Below are 23,933 nucleotides of genomic sequence, written 5' to 3'. Positions count from 1 at the left end.
GAACATTTTGTTAGTATCACATCGTGATTCACAATGCAAGTTTTAGAGATCTCTACACAAATTTAATTTGTTAAATAGTAGATGCTAATCAGTTTTCTAATTATTAGAAAATGTTGCTCATAAAAAAATTTAATTTTGAAAACAAAATTGATGTTATGATAATTTTCTTGTCGATATTATATCCATCAAAGATTGAAGTATAATGTCCTGAGAATTCATATGAGAAAAATCTATTTCCACTTATTACATTAGAGATGGGAGTGTGGGGGCAGTGGAGTCATGGAATTGAAACCCCTTGTGTACGGTATGCTATATGTGCTGACTAGTTTGGGAAAAGCACATGTATGTATATCCTCTGAAGATTATGTGTCAGAATTATCAAACGTTTGACATCCAATAGCCGATGATCATTTAATAAGTGTACATAATTCAATAACTTTTCAGATCAGTGTCCAAAAAATACACAAAAGATTACATTTAATTTAGCACATGGTTTTATATGAATGAATGAATGTCAAAAGTTTAATAAATCAATTAGTGACACTGTGTTCACACATTCATTAATCTTATAATCAAAATTGATTGAGAGAATATTATTGTTATTGCACACTACAAAATTGCTCAGAAGTAAGAATTAATAAATATGCATACTGAAACAGTATTTATATAAGTGCTTTTGTTTTCAGAGTTGTTGTTTTTAATCATTAAATGTGTAGTGATGTCATGGATTTTGATTCAATGGACCAGTTGTTTACTTAAATGAGGGCTGCATTAGTACGTAAATTGTGTTTCGGATCCTCGCCAATGACTTGACTGGGTCTTGTCCTAATAATTTATAAAGTTATGCACAAAAGCCGGGCTACTAAGTGTTTCGTAAGTGGATTGCTCACATCAGATGAATGTAATGCAGGTTTGATAGTTACAGGGTTTGAACTTAACGGCGGCACCAATGGCAACTGCCATCATTGAGATATAAATTGCCGTAAGTAGAGAGCATCACCGATGGCACTTTTGTACCATCGATAAAGCTCCTCAACAATGGCGAAATGTGTACATTATCTGCCAATATTTAACATTTGCACATCTAAAAGATGTCTACATATAACAAGATAGCCTTTCAATCAGGTTTATTTGCTGCAAATGTCAGTTTATAAAAAACTGCCATAGGCAGGCTCAAAATTGCTTTTGGTGGACCGTTTCACTCATGGCAATTCTTTAAAAAAATTGCTGTTTGATACAAATTCTTAAGTTCGAGCCCTGTAGTTATATAGCGAGTTCCTGGTGTACGTAGACAAACAAATGTGCAATAAAACATCTCTTAAAATATCAGTAATGTGTGAATAGTATGTTAATTGTTTGGTTATGCCAACATTTAAATGTTTTGTGTGTATTTTATCGATTGTACGAACTGTTGATTGTTATTATTTGTAAGCACTAAAATCAAACAGACTAGTACAACTTAAAATCTTGGATATTTCTAGAGCTACATCTAGTTATGTGATATTTACCATTTCAAACTTTCACAATCTGTGCAAAATTCCCAGTTGAATTGATATATTTTATATACTGTTAACATTTTGAAAATAAAATAATTGATTTTTTGTAGGGGGGGTTTTCTTAACATTGTTAAATTATCATGCAAGCATTTATAAATGTTCTTGCCAGTGTTATGTAAATAATATTCATATATGCAGAGGTTTTGAATTAAAGTGAATTAATGGGATGATTATTTGTATTAAGAACAGTTAGAATTGTAGTAACAGTATTATTGCTTCTCAGTATGAAAATAAGCAAATTACAGATATTAGTCTTCAAATTGTGACATCACATATATGGATTAATTTGTGTGGGGAAATATTGAAAATATTTATAGTAAAAGGAATGTGTTTTAAAATACGGGCATAAAGACATTTCGGAGCCAAAAAACCCAACATATTTAATATTAATTTATGGTTTCAAATTATTTTCCTCAAGAATAGTAAAATAAGTAAATATTCAGCAAAAAATGACATTGAGGTAAAGGTTTTTCTCCAGATTTGGCCATCTGTATTGATGTACACTGAATAATTTAGTTTCAATGTCTTAATTGCATGTATTACGTATAAAAAAATATCGTCTTAGAATGAAGATTAGAAATGTAATTTTGATGAAAATTGTTTAGATCGCCCATAAATTATGGCCATGATCTTAATGTTTGTATTTCTCGAGCATTCTTTTTGTAAAAATGTGTTCCTTTATTGTTATTATAAATTATATAATATCCATAGTTTAATGAAATATGTTATCTATTTTAGTGCCTTGTAGAGTATGGGCAAGTATTGTTTGGTTTTGTTGTTGATAATACATAATACTGTAATGGTAATGATCCATGTTGGTATCAAAATGTTTTATCGTGACTTGTCATCTCTTTCTTTGCTCAATATTATGTTTCTTTTTTGTTTATTGTCTACAACTTGATGCAAGTCTTTGTATAATGTTCTCTGTTCTTCAGTATGAAAAGTTCTTCAAGGATCTGTAGTTGTAGGTAATATTTTGTTTTGATCCATCTGCTCAAAGAATGTATCATGAATTCTGTTAAAAGTTGGAAGCAGTTTGTTCCACCACCAAGGAAAACTTGGGAAAAGTTAAATGTCATCGACCTATTGTTAACAAAAGAAAGCTATTGTGCATGCTGATGGCAATCATTTGATTCATTTTACAGTATTATTATTATATACCTTATCTGATGTACCCTAGTGTCAACTAACAACAAAACATTTGCATCAGTTTAACTTAAAGGGACACACCCTAGTTACGGCTAGTTGTTAACCATTACAGCGTTGTTTTTCGCTATTAAACCCATTTTTTCACAAATAAAATTGCACTTTACTTCCCGTTTATTATTTAGAATATACATTTCCATTCACCTGAAGTGATTTTGGTAATCCTGGTTTTTGTAATCCTACAAAATGCATTTTTCTTATTTCATAAAATTGCACGCCCGTCTGAGAAAAAACCGTTGAGCAGACAAGGTCTAATCTATTTTTAGAGGGGATATTTCCATTTCAATGTAACAGACGTTGGTATATCACATGACCGTTATCATTTCGGTTCGGTTTGTTTTCTAGTGCACAGTTCGCGCAATCAACATCCGATTTGTTGTTGTTCATTTGTGAGATTTTTCTTCAGAGTTTGTGAACATTTTCAGTAATAATAAAGTTCAGACAAGTAAGTGTCTCAATACAAAACGTTACAAACCCTTAAAACCAATAATTTTGCTAAGTCTTACGATATCTGGAGAGGGGATACAACCAGGACAGAACAGTTGGAACAGTCCAGGAGAGATGAAAGAAACGCACCCCAAGTCTGTGAAATTTGTCGTGACGTAGGCATTGTTGTGCTTCGAGCGACATCTACCGGTGACAATCAGAATACTAACTTTCAAAATTATTTCAAGCAATTGGGACATGGGGATTCCCGTGGTATTTATCGATATAACACCTGCTTTTTCACTCCATTTGATAAAAACGTGATCTAAGTGTGTTACAGGTTTGTAGATTAACCAAAATTATAATTTATTTTCGCTGGATGGACCTAGGGTGTGCGGCTTTAATAGTTTATGCTGTAAAAATCCATTGTTATTTTGTAACCATCATGAACATTTTCCAAAAAAAACAAGTAAAGACAAACTTCAGCAAGAGAACATAATGAACATTTTTTTTTTTTGGTACATCACCATAAAAACGGAGATTGCTGGATTCATTCTCCCAAGCCATTTCCCAAGTGAAATGTTTAGCTTGTATATTTTTTTGAAAGTTTTATATTTTGTAAGTTTCTAAAAATATTTTTTTTTGTTTACGGTTATGCATCTTTCAAATTTCTAGTTCTACATTCTGTGCAATCAGTTTCATTATTATATTTATGCATATATATAGAGATGTTAATTGTACATATGAATTCAAACTTTTTCATACTGACAAATAAAAAACTGTATATAAAAAACTGTTTTGTATTTTATTGATCATGTTTGGTTTGCACAGCAAACAATGGACTTATTCCATAGCATAATATTGTTTCTTTCCATTGTAAGTCAGTAGTATAATCAAAGCCCTTGGATCTTTGCGGTTTTTGTGGCATTTGATGGTTCCTTCAATTTTTTCTCCTGAAAGTGAATAAAATGTATACTGAAACACAAAGAAATGCAACAATCTTTTTCAGGTATAAGAGAGTTAATAATATATAAAAAAAAATTGTTTTATGATATTACAATTACAATTACTGACCACAGTGCATACATACATGTTACATGTGGCCAACTGGTAAAGAAGGAATCTGTGTTTTTGAATTGCCGACAATTGGGTAAGAAACATCTATTAGATCTGATAAATTCAATTCACAGAATGATCCATGCTTTTGATAGTTGCAAACAGGAAATACCAAATACTGATTTTTTTTCTTGAAATTGGAGACATTCAAACCCCTCATCAGATAATGCACAAAATAAAATAAAATTGTGTAAGAGAGAAATTGATCTTTATTATTATCTAAAATAAATGGGAAAAAAAACCTTGAGAAAAATCTATTGGTTCTTTTGCCTTTCAGAACATGCAATTTGTTCTTATGGTACCTAATAAAAATGTATTTAATGTGTATACATTAAACAACTAAATTAGGATACGTTTTGTTTTGGTTAACACCACCACTAGAGCACATTGGCTACTATATGTCAAACATGGTCATTTCAAGTCTTAGAGCAGAAACCCGCTACATTTTTCCATTAGTAGCAAGGGATCTTTTATATGCACCATCCCACAGACAGGATAGCACATACCACGGCCTTTCATATACCAGTCGTGGTGTACTGGATGGAGTGTGAGATAGCTCAATGAGTCCACCGACAAATTAGGATATCTGCCAACCAAAAATTTAACTCGATGACTAACTCTATATCAAAGCTTCGAATCTTTTTAACTATTCCAAAGATACAGTAAAAAATTTTTTCATGAGATTGGCAAGTGATCGACAGTTCAATTCGATTGCCTCATATTTTTGAGGAATTCATCTGCTTTATCGGTTTTAAAGAGACACCATTTTACTGGTACTTGCTAGAACATGATTCAGTAAACTAGAGTACCGGTGAGGTACATGATACACCCGTCAGGAGTTTGATGGCAAACCATAGATATTAATGAATATATAATACTCAAAAGAATTTAAGGGTCAGACGATATTTTCGACATTATTTTCTGAATGTCAATTATATTAGCTAGACCATAATGTCACGCATGGTACTGTTCCACTTTGACGAAAGTGGGTCTAAGCAACCCATAAATGAATTAAAATCCACTGTCATTGACACTGTCGACTAGTTCTAATGGCGAAAACATGCTTACATTTGCACGTAAATTAGGGCGAAAGCGAAAGGTCTGCTAAGTGCCCATAACTTGCTTTTTCACAAAGCGCTTCATTTGCACGCTTTGCACGTGTATTCCATGTTCCCAATGCTGAATTTCCGTATAATTGGAGCTTGCGTTCGTGTACGGTGCACACTCCAAATTCGACAATGGTACGACTTCAACTGACTATCGAAGATCGAGGAAGGGCTATTGCTTGGCTTCAGGATGGCAATACGCAAAGAAATGTTGCTCTGAGACTTGGTGTCAGTCAGAGTGTCGTTGGCCGACTGTGGCAACAGTACCAAGCAACGAATTCTGTTCGAAATCATCCACGTTCGGGAAGACCCCGAAGCACTACAAATAGAGAGGACCGCTACATCACCAATATGGCTCTACGTCAACGCACAACCACTGCACGCCGATTACGTGACAATCTGCGGACTGCGACTGGAACTCGAGTGTCTGATCAAACCATACGCAATCGTCTGAGAGCCAATAATCTACGCTGCCGTCGCCAGGCTGTTCGACCACCACTCCTACCACGTCACAGAACGGCCAGACGTCACTGGTGCACACTTCATCTGCGGTGGCAACGTGTTCAGTGGGGTCGAGTGATGTTCACTGATGAGTCCAGGTTTAGTCTCCAGTTCAATGACGGTCGGTTTCGTGTCTACAGACGTCCTGGGGAGTGCTTCACTGACGTTAACGTTAGACAACGTCACCGGTTCGGTGGTGGCAGCATCATGGTGTGGGGTGGCATCTCTATCCACCACAGGACCCCCCTCTATGTGGTGGATGGCAATCTGAATGGAATCCGCTATCTGAATGAGATTATCCGGCCATTGGTTCTCCCAGGCCTTCAGCAGATTGGCGGCGGGGCAGTTCTGCAGGATGACAATGCCAGACCCCACCACGCCAGGGTGGTAACGGACTTTCTCAGACAACAAGGTATCGCCAGGATGGATTGGCCAGCATATTCGCCTGACTTGGCCCCAATAGAGCACGCCTGGGACGAATTAGGCAGGAGAGTTCGGGATAACCATGCCCCTCCGGCCAACCTTCATGATCTGGGTCAACTTCTTATGGTAGAGTGGCAGGCCATTCCCCAAGAGTTCTTCAGACGTCTGATAAACAGCATGAGGCAACGATGTGTCGAGTGTATTCGTGCCAGGGGTGGATTCACACACTATTAAACGAATGTTCTAATGTGTAAAATCCATGTTTGACAACCTTCAACTTTGACAGCATGTCATGTGACTTTCTTGTATACAGTGACGTTTATTTGTGGGTTTTTGTAAATATGGAACAATAAATAAAAAAATTGGTGTAGTTTACATCATCAATCTAATACACTCTGAAACTTATTTGGTTATAAATTTTTGACCCTTAAATTCTTTTGAGTAGTATATTACAGGTATGATTCAATTTGCTAAAAAAGATTTTCCTATAATGTTCAAAATATTGACAAATTATTTGATTTATTTGTATCACAGTGACCTAGTAACTGTATGTGACACACCATCATCCCAAGTTGTTCCCACATGTGAGGTTTGATGGTCCTGTATGCATCTGTATGCAAGATATGGTCCGGACAAGGATTTACCGTTATTTGCAGTAGACTCAAAAGTAGGTCACAGTGACCTAGTATTAAATAGGTGACATACACCGCTATCCCAAGTTTTACCTACATGTGAGATTTGATGGTCCTGTATACATCTGTATGCAAAATGGTACAGACAAGGATTTACTGATATGTGCAGCAGACAATGAAAAATAGGTCACAGTGACCTAGTAATAGTGTGCGACACACAACCATCCCAAGTTGTTCCTACGTGTTAGGTTTGATGGTTATGTATACATCTGTATGCAAGATATGGTCTGGATAAGAAAAAGTTAACACACAGACATACAGATAACGCCATACCATAATACGATCCATCATAGACGGGTGTATAAAAATCGGCTCAAACCACCTCAAGTTGCCATCTTGATTAAACACCAATCAAAATAATCTTGCTTTGATCTTCACTCAGTACACAAGTACTAACGTACTGTTACCTTTCTTCACTTGTAATGGTGGTTCCAGTACAAAGACTGTCTGCTTCCAGTGGGTTGGTGTGCTGTCAGGACCTGTTGAAAAACTAATCTGGAAAAAAACCCCAGAACATTAAACAACAATCCTTTGCTACTAATGGAAAAATGTGAAAGGTTTTGTCTCAGCGCTAGCTCTGCCACTCGCCAAATCTGCCATTTGCAAATTTTGACAAGAATTGGTGAATTTTTATTTCAATTTGGCCAAAAAAAATTGTGTTTTAATTTATATTTTGTTGGAAAATAGCTATAGGTTTGGCATTTTTTACATAATTTGGCGAAATTTTCTGATCACCCAGAGCTACCCTGTGTCTGAATTACAAACGTTTGATATCCAATAAGTGACGATTACTTAATCAATATGTTTTAGTGATGTCGTTAAAAAAATAACTAACTTTTGGTAAATGTTATAATAAAGAGTCCAGTAGCTAGAAATTAAATATTTGTAAAAAATCTTTTTTTTAAATGTTTGCTGTAAGAAAAAGTCATTACTCTTCTCTATCAATATATAATTATAACAAATAATAGTTATAAAAATTAAAGTTACTGACCATCCCTTTACTAAACATATAGGTCAGATTACAACAAACGATTTAAGTTTTAACCAACAAATAGATTATAGTGGTTAAGCCGTCAGTCTTATAGCTGGAAGGTGCAGAGTTCTCATTCCAATACCAACTCCAACACAGAGCTAGTTTTTATGATTCATTGGAGATGTGTAAGGCCACTATACTAACTATACCTCTGCTAACCAGTAAATTTCATCTCAATATCTTTGGGCATTGCAAAAAGAAATGTCTGGAATTTTTGTTTTCATATCTCCTAAGTTCAAGGGCCATAACTCTGTGAAAAATGGGTAGATTGCCACGAAAGTCACACTTGATCTGTAACAGAACATGATAAAGCTATGCACAAAATTTCAGCTCAATATATTGAGGCATTGCCAAACAAAGTCCAAGAAACAAATTTTCATATCTCCTAAGTTCAAGGGCCATAACTGACCAAAAAAATGAGTAAATCGCCACGGCAGTCCAACTTGATCTGTAACAGTACATAATAAAGCTATGCACAAAACGTCAGCTCGGACAGATGGACAGACTGATAGACAGACGGAGAACAGAGATGAAATCTATAGTCCCTTCCAGTTAGTACTGGTAAGGGACTAATAAGCTAAAGAAAAACATGTTTTAAAACATACTGGTGTACTGCAACCACTTTCAAAGAAAATGTCAAAGTAGCCAATAATGGCCGTCAGTGGCCCGTCCCCGATACAGTTGAGGCAGTACAGAGTGGAGAACTGGAGATCTTCAACACTGCAGTCACGGACAGAAATTTCCTGTTCATAGAAAAAAAAGGTTTAATAACACCCAACACATTGTGTAATCAATGAGAGAAGACATTTTCAGTAGCAGTTTTATAAATAACTGGCCCACATAAAGGCACGTCAAGCAACAAAGAACATTTGACGTCCATAACAGAGAAGGAAAAAAGAAGGAAGTTACAGTCACGTGACCGGAACTAGAGAGAGCATACAGTAGAAGAATTTAGGCCATCCCATTGGCTTTCAGGATGTTCGGACCAGACTACTAGCCATAGGGGCAGAATGCACTTGTTTGAGGACAGGTAATGTTGAAAAGAAATTATTGTTATGGAATAATGTTAAATAAATGGAACACTGCGGTAATTGGAATATACATGGACAATACTTAGCTTCTTTTTTTTTTGGTTAATCAAATTCTTTCTAATCCATCAATAATCCTGAATTCAACAATACATGTATGTAAAATATACATTGTCGCCAGAGAGAATTAATTCTAGATTGATGACTGGATTGATTATACAATGTTGAGGTATCTTCAACAATGGCAATATTACACAGCTGCAGTGTGACGTATGTTTTAGGGTGACATTAACATGGCAGATTTTGAAATGTGGCATTAGTTATACAAATAGAGATGCTTTCAAGTGGATGATTCCACTTTGGGGTATTTCAACAAGTATATAACACAACAAGAATTCCACAGAATTAAATGTCTCACCTATCATAAACATTTTCAGTGCACTGTGATGAACATCCATAAGTACAACTATAAACCAAGTTTTAATGACCTAGGATTTATAGTTTGTGAGAAACTGATCTAAACGTGAAACTTTAACAAACTTTAACATTAAACTTTGAGGCAAAAGTTGCTGTTTCCATCCCTGCTAGTTCAACAATTATGCACCACAAGAATTCTGCGGAATTAAATGCCTTATATACCATAAACTTGAATTTATAGGATTTATAGTTTGCGAGAAACTGATCTAAACATAAAACTTTAACAATAAACTTTAATGCAAAAGTTGCTGTTGCCACCAGTGAGAAAAGTAACACCTCTATCTTGCTTTTTAATGTTTTAAAGGTAAGACAAAAATCCTCCCCTCCCACACCTCACACAATGGGTTTTTTCCATAACCCACACAGACTCCTACATAACTGTTGAAAAGTCTCTTTCCACAAGCAGTACGGATGCTCGTACAGTACCTTAAATACACACTGGTCTGTGATGATTTTTGTACTGTTGACAATTCCCACATTGGCTTCGTGTATGACCTCAAACTTCATACAGGACATCTTGAATCCGTAAACATCGTCCCAGAAACTGATATGTGCATCATACGCATCTTTGTTACACACCCCAGCCAAAGACATTGTACACCTGTTAGGCAAAACTGAAAAAAAACAAAAAACAGCGTAAGACTAAGGATTCACAATTCATTTGTCTACAATATGAATATTGATGAATTCATAACTGATTTTAAAAAGCTGTAACTTAATTACGGTAATGTATCTAATAAAATATCTTTTTGTACCATTACCGGTATGTTTAACAAATCAGATCGGTACCTATCAAAGTTTGTTTTGTTTACCAACACTAGAACACACTGATTTATTAATCATCGGCTATTGAATGTCAAACATTATATGGTCATTTTGACACAGTCATTGAGATGAAACCCGCTACATTTTTCCATTAGTAGCAAGGGATCGTTTATATGCACCATCCCATAGACAAGATAGCACATACCATAGCTTTTGATATATACCAGTCATGGTTCACTGGCTAGAGCGAGAAATAGCCATATAGGCCCACCAACAGGGATCGATCCTAGACCGACCATGCATCAAGTGAGTGTTTCACCACTGGGTTACATCCTGCCTTTGGTACCTATCAGTGCATATTCATGGATTCAGAATGCAACATGTCTATTCCCAGTTTAATCATTGATATACTAGATTAGTCACATTCTACAATACGATACAACTATTGGTTGTTAAACATATTTTAATTAATTACAAATGAAGATTTAACCAACAGTTATTCGATATTTTATGCCATTTTCTATACAGAATAACTAGTTAATGTTGTAGAATATCAGCTTTATTCTGTGCAGGTAAGAATAAGGAATTCCACAAGGCTTGCCAAACAGAATTCTCTATTCATCCTGAACATGATAAAGCCAATATCCTATGCCATTAACTGGTTATTAACTTTATCATGTAATCCACCAACAAATGAGAGGGGAAAAAAACACATTATTCCTGTTTATTTCAGCTACATTGTACTATTACCCAAGTCAAGTGAACAGTTTTGAGACGCCTTTGTGGATGAGACATCCATGTGTACAGACCGGCCTCGGTGGCGTCGTGGTTAGGCCATCGGTCTACAGGCTGGTAGGTACTGGGTTCGGATCCCAGTCGAGGCATGGGATTTTTAATCCAGATACCGAGTCCAAACCCTGAGTGAGTGCTCCACAAGGCTCAATGGGTAGGTGTACACCACTTGCACCGACCAGTGATCCATAACTGGTTCAACAAAGGCCATGGTTTGTGCTATCCTGCCTGTGGGAAGCGCAAATAAAAGACCCCTTGCTGCTAATCGGAAAGCGTAGTCCATGTAGTGGCGACAGTGGGTTTCCTCTCAAAATCTGTGTGGTCCATAATCATATGTCTGACGCCATATAACTGTAAATAAAATGTGTTGAGTGCGTCGTTAAATAAAACATTTCTTTCTTTCTTGTTTTCCATGTGTACATGACATCACAAGTCATAGCTTGCTACACGTAACTAGCAGGATATCACTTTGCTTTATCTGGTCCTCATAATCTACCAATACAAACAGTGGTTGCAGGAGAAACCAGTATATATGATAACGTCCAGTTTACCAGTTATGGTGCTCTGCGTGGAATGAGACAAACACAGTGTAAAAGAAAGAAAGAAATATTTTATTTAACGATGCACTCAACACATTTTATTTACAGTTATATGGTGTCAGGCATATGGTTAAGGACCACACAGATATTGAGAGAGGAAACCCACTGTTGCCACTTCATAGGCTACTCTTTTTGATTAGCAGCAAGGGACAAACACAGTCAGTCTATCCAATGGGGATCGAATGACAGCACAGACTCATTGTACCTCAGACGAGTGCTCTAACCTCTCATCCAACAACTTACCAAAGTTAAAGTTTGTCTCGTTTAATGACACCACTAGAGCACATTGATTTATTAACCATCGGCTATTAGATGTCAAACATTTGGTAATTCTAGCCCCCCCCCCCCCCCCCAATAATTCTGAATCAAAAATATTATTGGTAGTACATATTGAGGCAGAATTTTACTTATTAAATGCAAGAAATTGCATATTAGGATATTTAGTTTTCCAAATTTTATGGGGGAGCATATCCCAGGGGCGTAGGCTGGGGGGGGGGGGGTTTTGGACCCCCCCGCTGAAGCAAATGATCCACTTTCAGAACTAAAACATACAGGTTTATGCATATGGAGTTTCTGGTGGTGCAAAAACAACAGAAAAAGGGTCCACTTGGTTCATATTTGAAACCCCCTCCCCCCAGGTCCAGATCACGCTACACCCCTGCTAGAAACTTTGCTTAGTGCCCTCGATCTCAGTCAGCCCCCTCAATGTCTACTTGCTTCTGCTGTGCTATTCCAGTAGTAGCAAGAGATCGTTTATATGCACCATCACACAGACCAACAACTTATCGGCCAGTACAAACAGTGGCTGCAGGAGAAAACAGTACAGATGATCACATTCAGTTTACCAGTTGTGGAGCTCTGGATGGAATGGGACAAACACAACAAGACTCTTGGATGTAGCCCAGTGGTAAAGCACTCGCCTGATGCATGGTTGGTCTGCAGTCGTTCCAGCCAGTGCACCACGACTGGTATATCAAAGGCTGTGGTATGTGCTATCCTGTCTGTGGGATGGTGCATATAAAAGAAACCCGTGCTACTAATGGAAGAATATAGCGGGTTTCCTCTCTAAGACTATATGTGAGAATGACAAATGTTTGACATCCAACAGCCGAAAGTTAATAAATCAATGTGATCTAGTGGTGTTGTTAAACAAAACAAAGTTTAACAAAGCTGAGACTCATTACACCTCAGACGAGTGTTCTAACCCCTCCTCCAACAACTTACCAATGCCATCTTCTTTGAGATACTTGTCTCTTGCAAACAGTACCGTGTCCAGCATCGACTCAAACAAGAGGAAGTAACCCATCCATTCAGAGATGATGATATCAACCTGCAACAGATTTAACAAACCTTTAAGAACAAGATACGCTGCCACTTTTAACATCTAACATAACAATATACAATATTATGCTAATGTTCAGTTCATGAGTGAAAATAAAGAAATTTGTTTTTGAGTGTGGTAAACTACTTACAAATGGTACTGAAAACAATGTATTATTAATATTAATTCTATTAGTATGTTTTTTGTTTTTTTAATTCTTCACTTTCCAAACGTACGAATCTGACAAAAGGTGAGCTATAAACCAAATATCTCCCCGTTTAAAGAAATATTTTTTATAAATAGCAAATGTTTGTTTTCTAATGAAGTGCCTCATCAACTATGAATGTCTCTACTTACTATAAGGACATCAGTCTACAGACCAAGTCAACAGGCTTAGTAATATCTTGTAACTGCACATAGTAGGGAAGTAGTAAGGAAAAGCCTGTTGCTTTAAAACATATTGTATACATCTATACATATCAGTGGCAGATCCAGAAAATCCATTTAGGGGTGGGGGGCCCTAATGACATGTGGCGGAATGCCAATGGAACTTTGGGGTAGGTTTGGAGGGGATCATAATTTGTTTTTAAATTATAACTGTCGCAAAATTTAGGGCCCCCCCCCCCCCCCCCCCCAGATCAATCTCTGCGTATAAAGCTTTATTAAACTATGTGACCAGACCTTTTCAACTGGCAGACTGACATCTTCAATCCTGCCTTTAATCAAAGTGATTTTCTTTTCCATTCCATTCTCTCTGTAAAAAACAATATTACAATACAATATTCATCTATGGTATGTAACCTTTCCAAAGATACTGGAACATACAGGAGATATCCAACAGGGTGGTGTGTAGCTCAGTAGTAAAGCACTCTCCTGAGGTGCTATTGTTTAACTGCAAGTGGATGACATGTCAGGTTTTCACCATTTTCCCATCTCAACCAAAAGTTGTTTAAAAACAAAAAATAAGTTTATTAACCTCAGAAATAAATAGGATTGGGATACTTTTAATATTAACGAGCCTATATCCAAAACAGGTTCAGGCACAGATAAATAAATATGTTAATGTCAGGGTTGGGGCCCTGATATCACTACTTAACTTAACTACTTTAACTTTAGACAAATGATTCTAATTAATGGATACATAATTATAGTATATTATAACAGTTAGTATAGGCATGAACACATGAAGTTTTATAATATTGTACTCATTCATTCATTCATTCATTCATTCATTTCAACTTATTTTCATGCTTATATCCAATTAAGGTTCAAGCACGCTGTCCTGAGAACACACCTCAGCTATCTGGACAGTGGGTTAGTGGCTAGTAAGAGAGACATGTGTGTAGTGGTCTTACACCTATCCATTGAGTTGTTGAAACTCACTCTGGGTGGGATCCGGTTTCAGGCTGCGAACCCTGTACCTACCAGTCTTATGTCCGATGGCTTAACCATGACACTACTGAGGCCATAAATTGTACTCAACTGGAGCTCTGATTTTAGAGTAAGAAAAACCCAACTAATGGGCCTACTGATGGTAGATGGGTGAAGGTAAAAATCAATGACCATATCTAACATCAGTAAGGAATAATCAACTACATTTCCAAAATACCTTACAATATCCATTGCTTGGTAAATGATATCGGATTGGTCAACTCCAATCACCTGACTGGCACCCGCCTGCACAGCAAACATGGACAAGATTCCCGTTCCACAGCCTACATCAAGGACGACTTTCCCATCAAACAACGACTTGTTCTTCAGCATGCAGTCTCTGTAGCTCTCGGTCCTCACTCTGTCCTGAAAATATGTGAACACTTCACCTGTACGTACAGTAGCAACAAAATATATTTTAATTTCATATGCCGAATGCAAAATGTTTATTCCATAAGACAATTATCTGTGCATTAACCAGTGATTTCCCTAGAAATTAGGCAAGGCAAGGCATGGTAGACCAAACACTTTTGGGGCATTTTCACCATTTTCGGGGCACTTGTTTTTTTAATTAAAAATACACAAAAATTAATTGAAATAAACATTAATGTAATTTATGTGCTTGCATTAATAAATGAATGGCAAAAGATATAAAATGCATATTTTATTAATTAATAATACCTTTTTTGGTGTTTTATAAAGGCAATTTTAGAATTAATTACTGAAAAAGGCTTGTTTAATCTCAGGGCAGCATGGTACTGATTAAGACAAGATGGTGCTAGACTATTGAGGCATGGTGCTGCACCATGCTGAAACAAGCTAGGGAAAACACTAAAAAATTTAAGAGACATAATTTATTATGGATAATAAGCAAAAATGTTAAAAGAAGTAGAAACAGCATGTTTAGAGTGAAACCTTTAACATTTCCTCATGTATACTGAAGTGAGAGTATGAGTTGAAGTAAGCTTCGTCTTCATCCTCTGTGACCTGGGACTCGGAACGAGCTGGCGATGACGATGAATCAGGCTGTGACATCATGATATCCCTCATCACTTTCCTTAACAACACATAAAAAATAAAACTCAATTTATTACCCATATGGTTAAAAATATGTTGGTTCATATCAAATTAATACGTCCCACTGGAATGCCAAGCAGGAAATAACACTTCGACGTCACACGATGACGTCATCGACTGGTGCACTACAACTGTACAGGAACGTCAACCAAACAAGTTAAGTGATATAAATAATTAAGATCAATTATGGGTAATAAATAGAATATTCCGGGTTCATAGCCTTAAAAAAGACCAAACAAATTCAAAGACTTTTACACAGCGATCAAAGACAATAGAATGCGATAAAAATACCAAATCAGTTAAGTTTACGTTGCTGTCCATGGCAAAAAATTAAGCTTTTTGACATGCATCATGATAGATTAATTGGAAAATATCAAATGCCTGCAGCTGTAAAAGATATCATCATTGCTTTGGCTATGATTTGTGAAAATTTAAAGACTTTTAAAGACTTTTATTGCAATTCAAAGACTTTCAAACACCTAAAAATCATTTTTTAAAATTCAAAGCCTTTCAAGAAATTTAAAGACCACTATGAACCCTGATATTAAACTCACTCCCATTTCGTATCATGTTTATGTTCCTCGTGAAATAATTTTAATTGAAACTTATTTCATATTCTATCAAGATATTTATCTATAGTTCTACTGTATTTAAACATGTATTTAAATGGATGCACAAAATAAAAAAACATAAAATTAAAGCTAATAAAGAATGTCCATAAAATGAAATCAATGACAGTATTAAATTAGTTTTATATTTGTTTTAAAATATTGTTACAAAAAGGGTCAAATTTAAGATATGTAATTACTGTGCAATAACCTTTATCCATGCAGTCAACAAAGTTAAGAAAACAACAAAAATGTTATAAATGTATAACACAAATTTACAATATTATTTTTTCGTTTCACGAATTTAAGTACCCAACGAACTGTGTATTTGAGCAAAACCATGTAAAATTTATAATATCCCTTAGTCACATATAACTTCAATGAATAGTCATGTATAGTTAGTAGTTTATGATAAAAACAGGTGTTGTAGTCAGAATTAATCACATCTTATTTCGTCTGTGTTTAAGACTTACACATATGTAGAACAAACGCATATTGTAAATTTGACATTTAAAATTTCACCACCCATCAGTTTTAATAAAACATTACAATAAAAAAAATAATGTGATCACCATTTTTCAAAAATACATTTTTGACATTTCATGATGAAATACTTCATATTGTTCTGATCCTGTTATTTAGTGTAATATTTAGACAACACTTTTTCAAATATTACCAGAATGGAGCAATATTTAGACAACACTTTTTCAAATATTACCAGAATGGAGCAATATTTAGACAACACTTTTTCAAATAGTACCAGATTGGAGCAATAAAAAGACTATTTAAAAAAATTGTCTTCACTATTACAAGTATATTTACCAACCTAACTTTTTCTAAATCTTCCAATGCTTCTCTCAACCTCTCCTCTGCTTGCTGTGCTTTTCCTTCAGCTGTGTGGGCTCGATGTAACAAATTCAAATATTCAGTTTTTGGTAGAGTTACTTCCCCTCCATCTAGGTCAGCTCCATTTGAGGTTTTGGTGTTTGAATTTATTGCACACTCATTAATTGGTGTAGTGGAACTGTCCATTTCTTCAATATCTAGAATACATTAATAAAAACATAACATAAATTGTAATTCTTAAAATAAACAAGCTCTTTGATGACAGGTAAAACTTAGTTTTAAAGTTATATTAATCCTGAAATTGTTCTAATAAATTTTGAAAACTGATTAATGAACCTTTTACCTAGACCAAACTTATACAAGCTCCGTTTACTTTAACTTTATTGACATAAAACCACCTTGACATTTTTGTTTTTAGCTACGACTGTCTTTTTATTTTCATCAGGAAGAGATGTCGTTTTAATGGGATTTTAATGGAAGATAGCAAAAATATATATATATTAGTGGGGTGGTGCTGATCCAGTCATCAAAAGTTAAAGTTTGTTTTGTTTAACAACACCACTAGAGCACATTGATTTATTAATCATCGGCTATTGGATGTCAAACATTTAGTAATTCAGTAGTCTTAGAAATGAAACCCACTACATTTTTCCATTAGTAGCAAAGGATCTTTTATATGCACCATCCCACAGACAGGATAGCACCTACATCGTCCTTTGATATACCAGTCATGGTACACTGTCTGGAACAAGATATAGCACAATGGGCCCACTGACAAGGATTGTTCCCAGATTGACTGTGCATCAGGCGAGCGCTTTACCACTGGGCTACGTCCCGCCCCTAATTACATACATGAAAATTAAAATAAATTAGAAATGAAAATCTACCATATTGCAGCATGAAGTCTTCAGGGTCAACCGGCTGCATGAACTGGTCATCACTCCATGGAGAAGCAGACTCCAGTGATGACCTTTCCAATAGAAACTCTGGTGAAGGATTCTAAAACAATATATAATTTATTTTTTAGAAAAATTCTACAACTGCAGTTCAATTCCAAAAGTGCTAATATTACTTGTAAAGTGAGCATAATTTATACAGTGAAACCTGACTAAACCAGGCCCTGAATAAACCAGAATCCTGTCAAAATCGGCCAACTTTTATGGTCCCTAATTTTTTTAATTCTAAAATGCGACCCTCGAGGAACTGGATCCTGTCTAAATCAGATAAATATTAGGTCCCCGATGTGCTCTGGTTTAGACTGGTTTCACTGTATATAAAGAAACATCATTAACAAATTATTACATTTACAAAGCTTTTCAATAACTGAACTCTGATTTTCATTCAGAATTACATACAGAGATGAAAGTAGGCTATGAAAAATAAAGTCCTGAAATTTTAATACTGGTGATCAGGTACTGATACTGGTTCTAGATAGGGTTGCACTTTGGTCTAAAATGGCAGTCCCCATTCTGAAACATATGCAGTGTCAGGAGAATATAGAAAATTTTGAATAAACAAAGGTCTCCGAGAATTGAAAATTTGAGTAAACTATTCATGGGTTACACAAAAACAAATTCAGGTAACCCATTTTGTTTTTACGTAACCCATCATGACCATGTAAATAATGTCATAAATTCAATGCACGAACGAAAAATGGGTTACGCAAACTATACTTAAGCATGCGACACGCAAAAAATTGGTAATGCAGTGAAGATTTTTTAAATTCTCCATGGCATGTTTTTAGGTGTGGGTTATATTCGATTTCATGGGTTTTTTGCTGTGGACATTTCTCAATTTCAGGGATTGAGCAGGATTCCTCTCTCAGCTAAGTGTCAAAAATAACTCAATGTTTTATTTGAAATAATAAAGTTACACTAAAGAGTATTTTAACTCACTTTTAATCGGATGTAGTTGATCATTTTGATATAGCCAATGCAGTCGAGATTCCAGGTTTGAGCCACGCTGACAATATCAAACTGGTGTAGGTCTTTACAGTGCTTGAATACATCATCGGCAGACGGCAGTTCTTTGTCACAAAACAAACACTTAACCGGTCCCACCAGCATTACATCATCAGCATCATCCCAGTCATCATCTGAGGCATCTAGAGACATGTCTTCACAGTGAGAATAACCTGTAATTAATTTAACATATAATTTATACATTATTATAATTTTATATTAATAATAATATTAATTTAACACTTCCAGTTCCAGTGTCAGTGTTTTAAGTTGTACAAATCAACAATGTTGACTGTAGGAAAGGGCTTTGTAAGTTGGATAACTTGTGCACAATCCTTTTGTATGGTACACATACATTATATGCAATAAAATATGTTTTCAATCAAACAATGTATTGTAAGAATAATTAAATTTTCATTATATCCAATGCAATTTAACACCATCCCAGTGGTCCAGCCACGTTATCAGGCAAAGATCATCTGTGATGATGTCACTTTATATTGGTACTTTCTTTTATTGAGCGCTATTGTTTAAGAACAAAAAAACTAATTCAAAATAAAATATGAACTTTTTATGGCAAATATGATTGGGAATATCATGCTCACATGCTACCGACCTCTGTGGCGCAGTGGTTAAGCCAACAGACTATAGACTGGTAGGTACAGGGTTCGCAGCCCGGTATCAGTTCCAACCCAGAGCGAGTTCTTAAGGGCTCAGTGGGTAGGTGTAAGGTCACTACACCCTCTTCTCTCTCAATAACCACTAACCAACTAACAACTAACCCACTGTCAAGGACAGACAGCCCAGATAGCTGAGGTGTGTCCAGAACAGCGTGCTTGAACCTCAATTGGATTATAAGCACGAAAATAAGTTGAAATGAAATGAAATCCCCACATGCTCTGCTTGACAGTCAGTTTGCATTACAGCAATATTCATAGTGTTTTACTTAATGGTAAGAATTTTTCAAAACCGAAATTCCAAATTGACATGATACCAATACCAAACAGTATATATGCCGGTCAGCTCTACAATGGATGGGTATATAACCTGCGCGGCGTTTTAATTTAAAGTTAATAGTAATGAAACTGCTGTTCATATTGTGTCACTGAGTGTCAGCAGGGCTAGCTCTGGTACACGCCAAATTCACCAATTGCAAATTTTATTTTAATTTGGAGAAAGAATTTCAAGTATTAATTGATATTTTGTTACAAAATAATTGGGTATCTATATAAAATTTTGAATTTTAATATATAATTTCGATTACAAACAAATTGACATTTTAATCAATACTACACACACCACAGGAAGAAACCTGTCAGCACTTATGTATTTAAACAGAACATTGTTGAACAGGGGTGCTGCTGGGTTTCTTCCACTAGTCACTGTAGTGCGTGTATTAGTGGTTATAATATGCAAAATATTAGAAATCAATGAATTTGAAAATGAAGCATCATACATAGGTTTTGAGTAGGAATCGTTGACTACCCAATGGTAGGCAGCAAACAATTCTGTGTTTTTGCTATAGTGTTATCTGGCTGGACAGCGATTATAAGTCCAAATGTTCGTTTACAGTCCGTTCCACTGGGAACACCCGTTTTCATGCTATGAAATTTACTGCAAGTTATTTATTTTTGAGCCGATTGTTTTCTATTTCGAACACAAAAATAGTATTTGTGTGTTATTTCCAAAACATTTTTATTTTTCTTCTTATGTCAAACAAAAATGAAATTATTTACCAAAAACATTTTTGTAGAAGGATGGGACGGATTACTTATGAATGGCAGAGTACTCGGGCTAGTCCCCAACCACCCCTTTGTTTCTGATAGTATCTATGGTCATGTTCCATTTTATTATTAACTAGAATGACTGAGTCATAATCTGTCGAATTTATATTTAATATATAATAATGAGTCAGGATAATCTCGTGAAATAGCACCGTTTACTCGGACCATCGATTCATTCATTTGCAAAAATGTAGGCCCTAATGCCTCTTTACGTCTCAACTTGTAAACACTGTATTTCACAATGCTACCGCACAGCGACAGTGACTAGTAAAACTGTCTTATTAATTTTTAATAACAAAGTTAAGTCAAAGTCGATAGAGATGAATCAATCGTGTATGTTTACAACATCCACGTGGTTACAACTTACACCCGGAAGCCATGTTATATTCGCTAAAGGTGAAGGTCGCCAAGCATACTACGCCAAAAAAACAAAACATGCACCATGAAAAAAAAATTGTAAATAATTTAAGTTTAATTTGCCGTCATAACAAAAGTAAAAGTGTTTTGGAAATAAAACAAACACACACACTATTTGTGTGTGCAATTTGAAAAACAATCGGTTCAGAAATAAATAACGGGGGGGGGGGGGGGGGGGGGGGGGGGGGGGTGGTGTGTGTGTAGTATTGAAAAAAAAACGTTTCCTGTGAGGACTAGGCTATGTATAGATCTCTCGCCAAGTCTTGGTCTAGCTTTATGTTTTTTTGTAAATCATCTCAGTTTGACGTAAAAAGAAAAGTAATAATGTTTTGGAATAACAAAATTAAAAAATATATATAACAATCGGCACAGAAATAAATAATTTGTAGTAAATTCCATAGTATGAAAAAAAAGCGTTCCCTGTGGGACGGACTATATCTCCGTTAGTCTGTCTCCCTATTTATCTCACATCATTAACTTATTACGGAAAGTAAATTAAATCTCTTTAATATCATGTTTGTTTTGACTTCACTAAAAATAAATTGGGCTTGTTGCATCTAGCCTATGAAAGCCAAAAAGTATTTCTTCAGCGATGTTTTTTGTTAATAAGTGATTGTCAAGTAGTTCATTGCTTGTGTTAAGATTCAATGTGGGTTTTAAAAATGTCCATTATACAATGTGGCACGGGGCAACTTTTCTTTACGTTGTTAAAATCGGTGGTTATTTAGTGCCAGTGACCTTTGTAATCTTCATATTCGCAAAAGTTCTCTTGGAGAGGAAAAGTAAAATTTGTTTTGTTCAGCACCATCACTATTTATCATCGGCTATTTGATGAAAAAACATTTGGTCATTTTGATAGTCTTAGAGAGGAAACCCGCAACATTTTTCCATTAGTAGCAAGGGATTTTTTTATATGTAGACTACCATCCAACAGACAGGATAGCACATACCATGACTTTTGATATACCAGATGTGGTGCACTGGCCGGAATGCGAAATAGCCCAATGGGCTCACTGACGGGTATCGATTCCAGACCGACAGCTCATAAGGTGAGAACTTTACCACTGGGGTACATCTCACTCCTCTTGTCGAGAAAAACATCAAGGTGTGTCTACCATTGGCCAGAGAGCATGCGTGAAGACGACGGGGAAAGGATTGGCACAAACATCTCAAATGAGCCACAGGAATGTTCTTCCACTCATCCTGCAACGCCTGTGCAAGCTCAGCGACGTTACGCGGTGGTGGCTGGCGGTGACGTACACGACGTCCCAACTCATCCCACATGTGTTCAATACGGTTCAAATCCGGTGAAACAGCGGGCCAGTTCATAACGGTGATACCGGCTTGTTGCAGGAATGCCTGGGTAATTCTTGCAGTATGTGGACGGGCACCGTCTTCTTGAAACAGAAGGGGACCTCCTGGTCTTCGGCGACGGCGCAAAAGTGTCTGGAGAACTGGTCTTAGAATAACGTCAACATAACGCTGGGCTGTAAGGGCATCGTGGACAATGATGAGATCACTCCTGAAATCACAGTTGACTGCCCCCCATACCATCAAATAACCGCCGCCAAACCGATCACGTTCCCTCGCACATCCGTCAGCGTACCGTTCATGGAGTCTCCTGTACACATCGGCAAAGGAGACAGAGAAACAGGACTCATCTGAGAAAACAATGCTCCGGTAAAAGGCTGGTGGATGATTACCATTCTGGAGAGCAAACTGTAGTCTCGCAGCACGATGTTGCGGCGTCATGATGTTACCGTTGTACGGGCGTTTGCATCCGAGTCCAGCCGTTTCGAGTCGAAGGATGACCGTCATCGGATGGATAGGCCTTCCATGACGTCCTATCGTGTTGCTTGCTGTCATCGTCGCAGTTCTGAACCGGTCACGGAGGTGGTGTCGTCGAATCTGCCGATCTTGGCGTGGGGTCGTAACGGGACGTTCACCAGGTCGAGGTCGATCACGGACACTCCCAGTCTGTTGATGACGTTCAGCAAGTCGTCCAATAGTTGATGGATGGACTCTGAAGGTCCTAGCAACTTGACTTTGCGAAGTTTCCCCTTGAACCATGCCCAACGCTCGCTCCCTTTGTTCTTCTCCGAGTCGTGGCATTCTTAATGTGATGAGGTATACGACACCGTTACGCGACTTTTAGGTGTCCACATACTGGCATTTCACGTGCATTGCATGCAGCATGATTGAGCATGTAGCGAACGCATTTCACACCATTTTGTGTGTTTCTGCCATTGTATGTGTAAGGAGAACAAAACCAGGATTAAAACCCAGACAAAAGTACCAATCAATGGCTTCCTCTCATAAATTGTTATTTTAAGTCCAATAAATATATTTTTCATTAATCACAACAAAATATAGAAAAATATCAGTTTTGCGTTTTCATTGTGTCAGTATATTTACAAGAAATGCTTTATTTAACAACACATTCAACACATTTTATTTACGGTTATATGGAAGGAAATGTTTTATTTAATGACACATTCAACACATTTTATCTACGGTTATATGGTGTCCGACATATGGTTATGGTCCACACAGATATTGAGAGGAAACCCACTGTCGCCACTTCATCGGCTACTCTTTTTGATTAGCAGCAAAGGCCTTTTTATATGCATCATCCGACAGACAGGATAGTACATACCACGACGGGGAATCTAGTTACAGAGAATAATAAAATATGATTTACAGACTAGAGGTGTCCAAATCCTGCACAACCGTCACAATAAGGTTGTTTTGTTAGTGTATTTCTTCCT

General features: G+C 36.4%; 1 protein-coding gene across 1 annotated transcript; it reads right to left on the bottom strand.

Moving 5' to 3' along the window:
• Positions 1-3,979: 3,979 nt before the first annotated feature.
• On the bottom strand, positions 3,980-21,128 carry LOC121370498 (protein arginine N-methyltransferase 3-like). The gene is made up of 12 exons (XM_041495772.1): positions 21,116-21,128; positions 18,899-19,137; positions 17,891-18,002; positions 16,984-17,200; positions 15,388-15,529; positions 14,651-14,838; positions 13,723-13,795; positions 12,945-13,050; positions 9,991-10,178; positions 8,665-8,802; positions 7,434-7,521; positions 3,980-4,141 (listed from the first exon to the last, which is right to left on the bottom strand). The coding sequence occupies exons 1-12, from the start codon at positions 21,126-21,128 to the stop codon at positions 4,032-4,034; spliced, it is 1,614 nt and encodes a 537-aa protein (XP_041351706.1). The 3' UTR covers positions 3,980-4,031.
• Positions 21,129-23,933: the final 2,805 nt, after the last annotated feature.

This window comes from Gigantopelta aegis, chromosome 4, assembly GCF_016097555.1.
Source record: "Gigantopelta aegis isolate Gae_Host chromosome 4, Gae_host_genome, whole genome shotgun sequence".
NCBI lineage: Eukaryota > Metazoa > Mollusca > Gastropoda > Neomphalida > Peltospiridae > Gigantopelta > Gigantopelta aegis.
This window is presented reverse-complemented; position numbering and strand designations above follow the sequence as displayed.

What these genes read in the sequence shown, in the direction of transcription:
- LOC121370498 (XM_041495772.1), bottom strand. An exon ending in TCAACTACATCCGATTAAAA is followed by an intron (nt 18,003 to 18,898) that starts GTGAGTTAAAAT and finishes ATATTGTTTTAG; the next exon opens with AATCCTTCACCAGAGTTTCT. An exon ending in TCTCAAAGAAGATGGCATTG is followed by an intron (nt 10,179 to 12,944) that starts GTAAGTTGTTGG and finishes GTTTTTTTTCAG; the next exon opens with TTTTGCCTAACAGGTGTACA.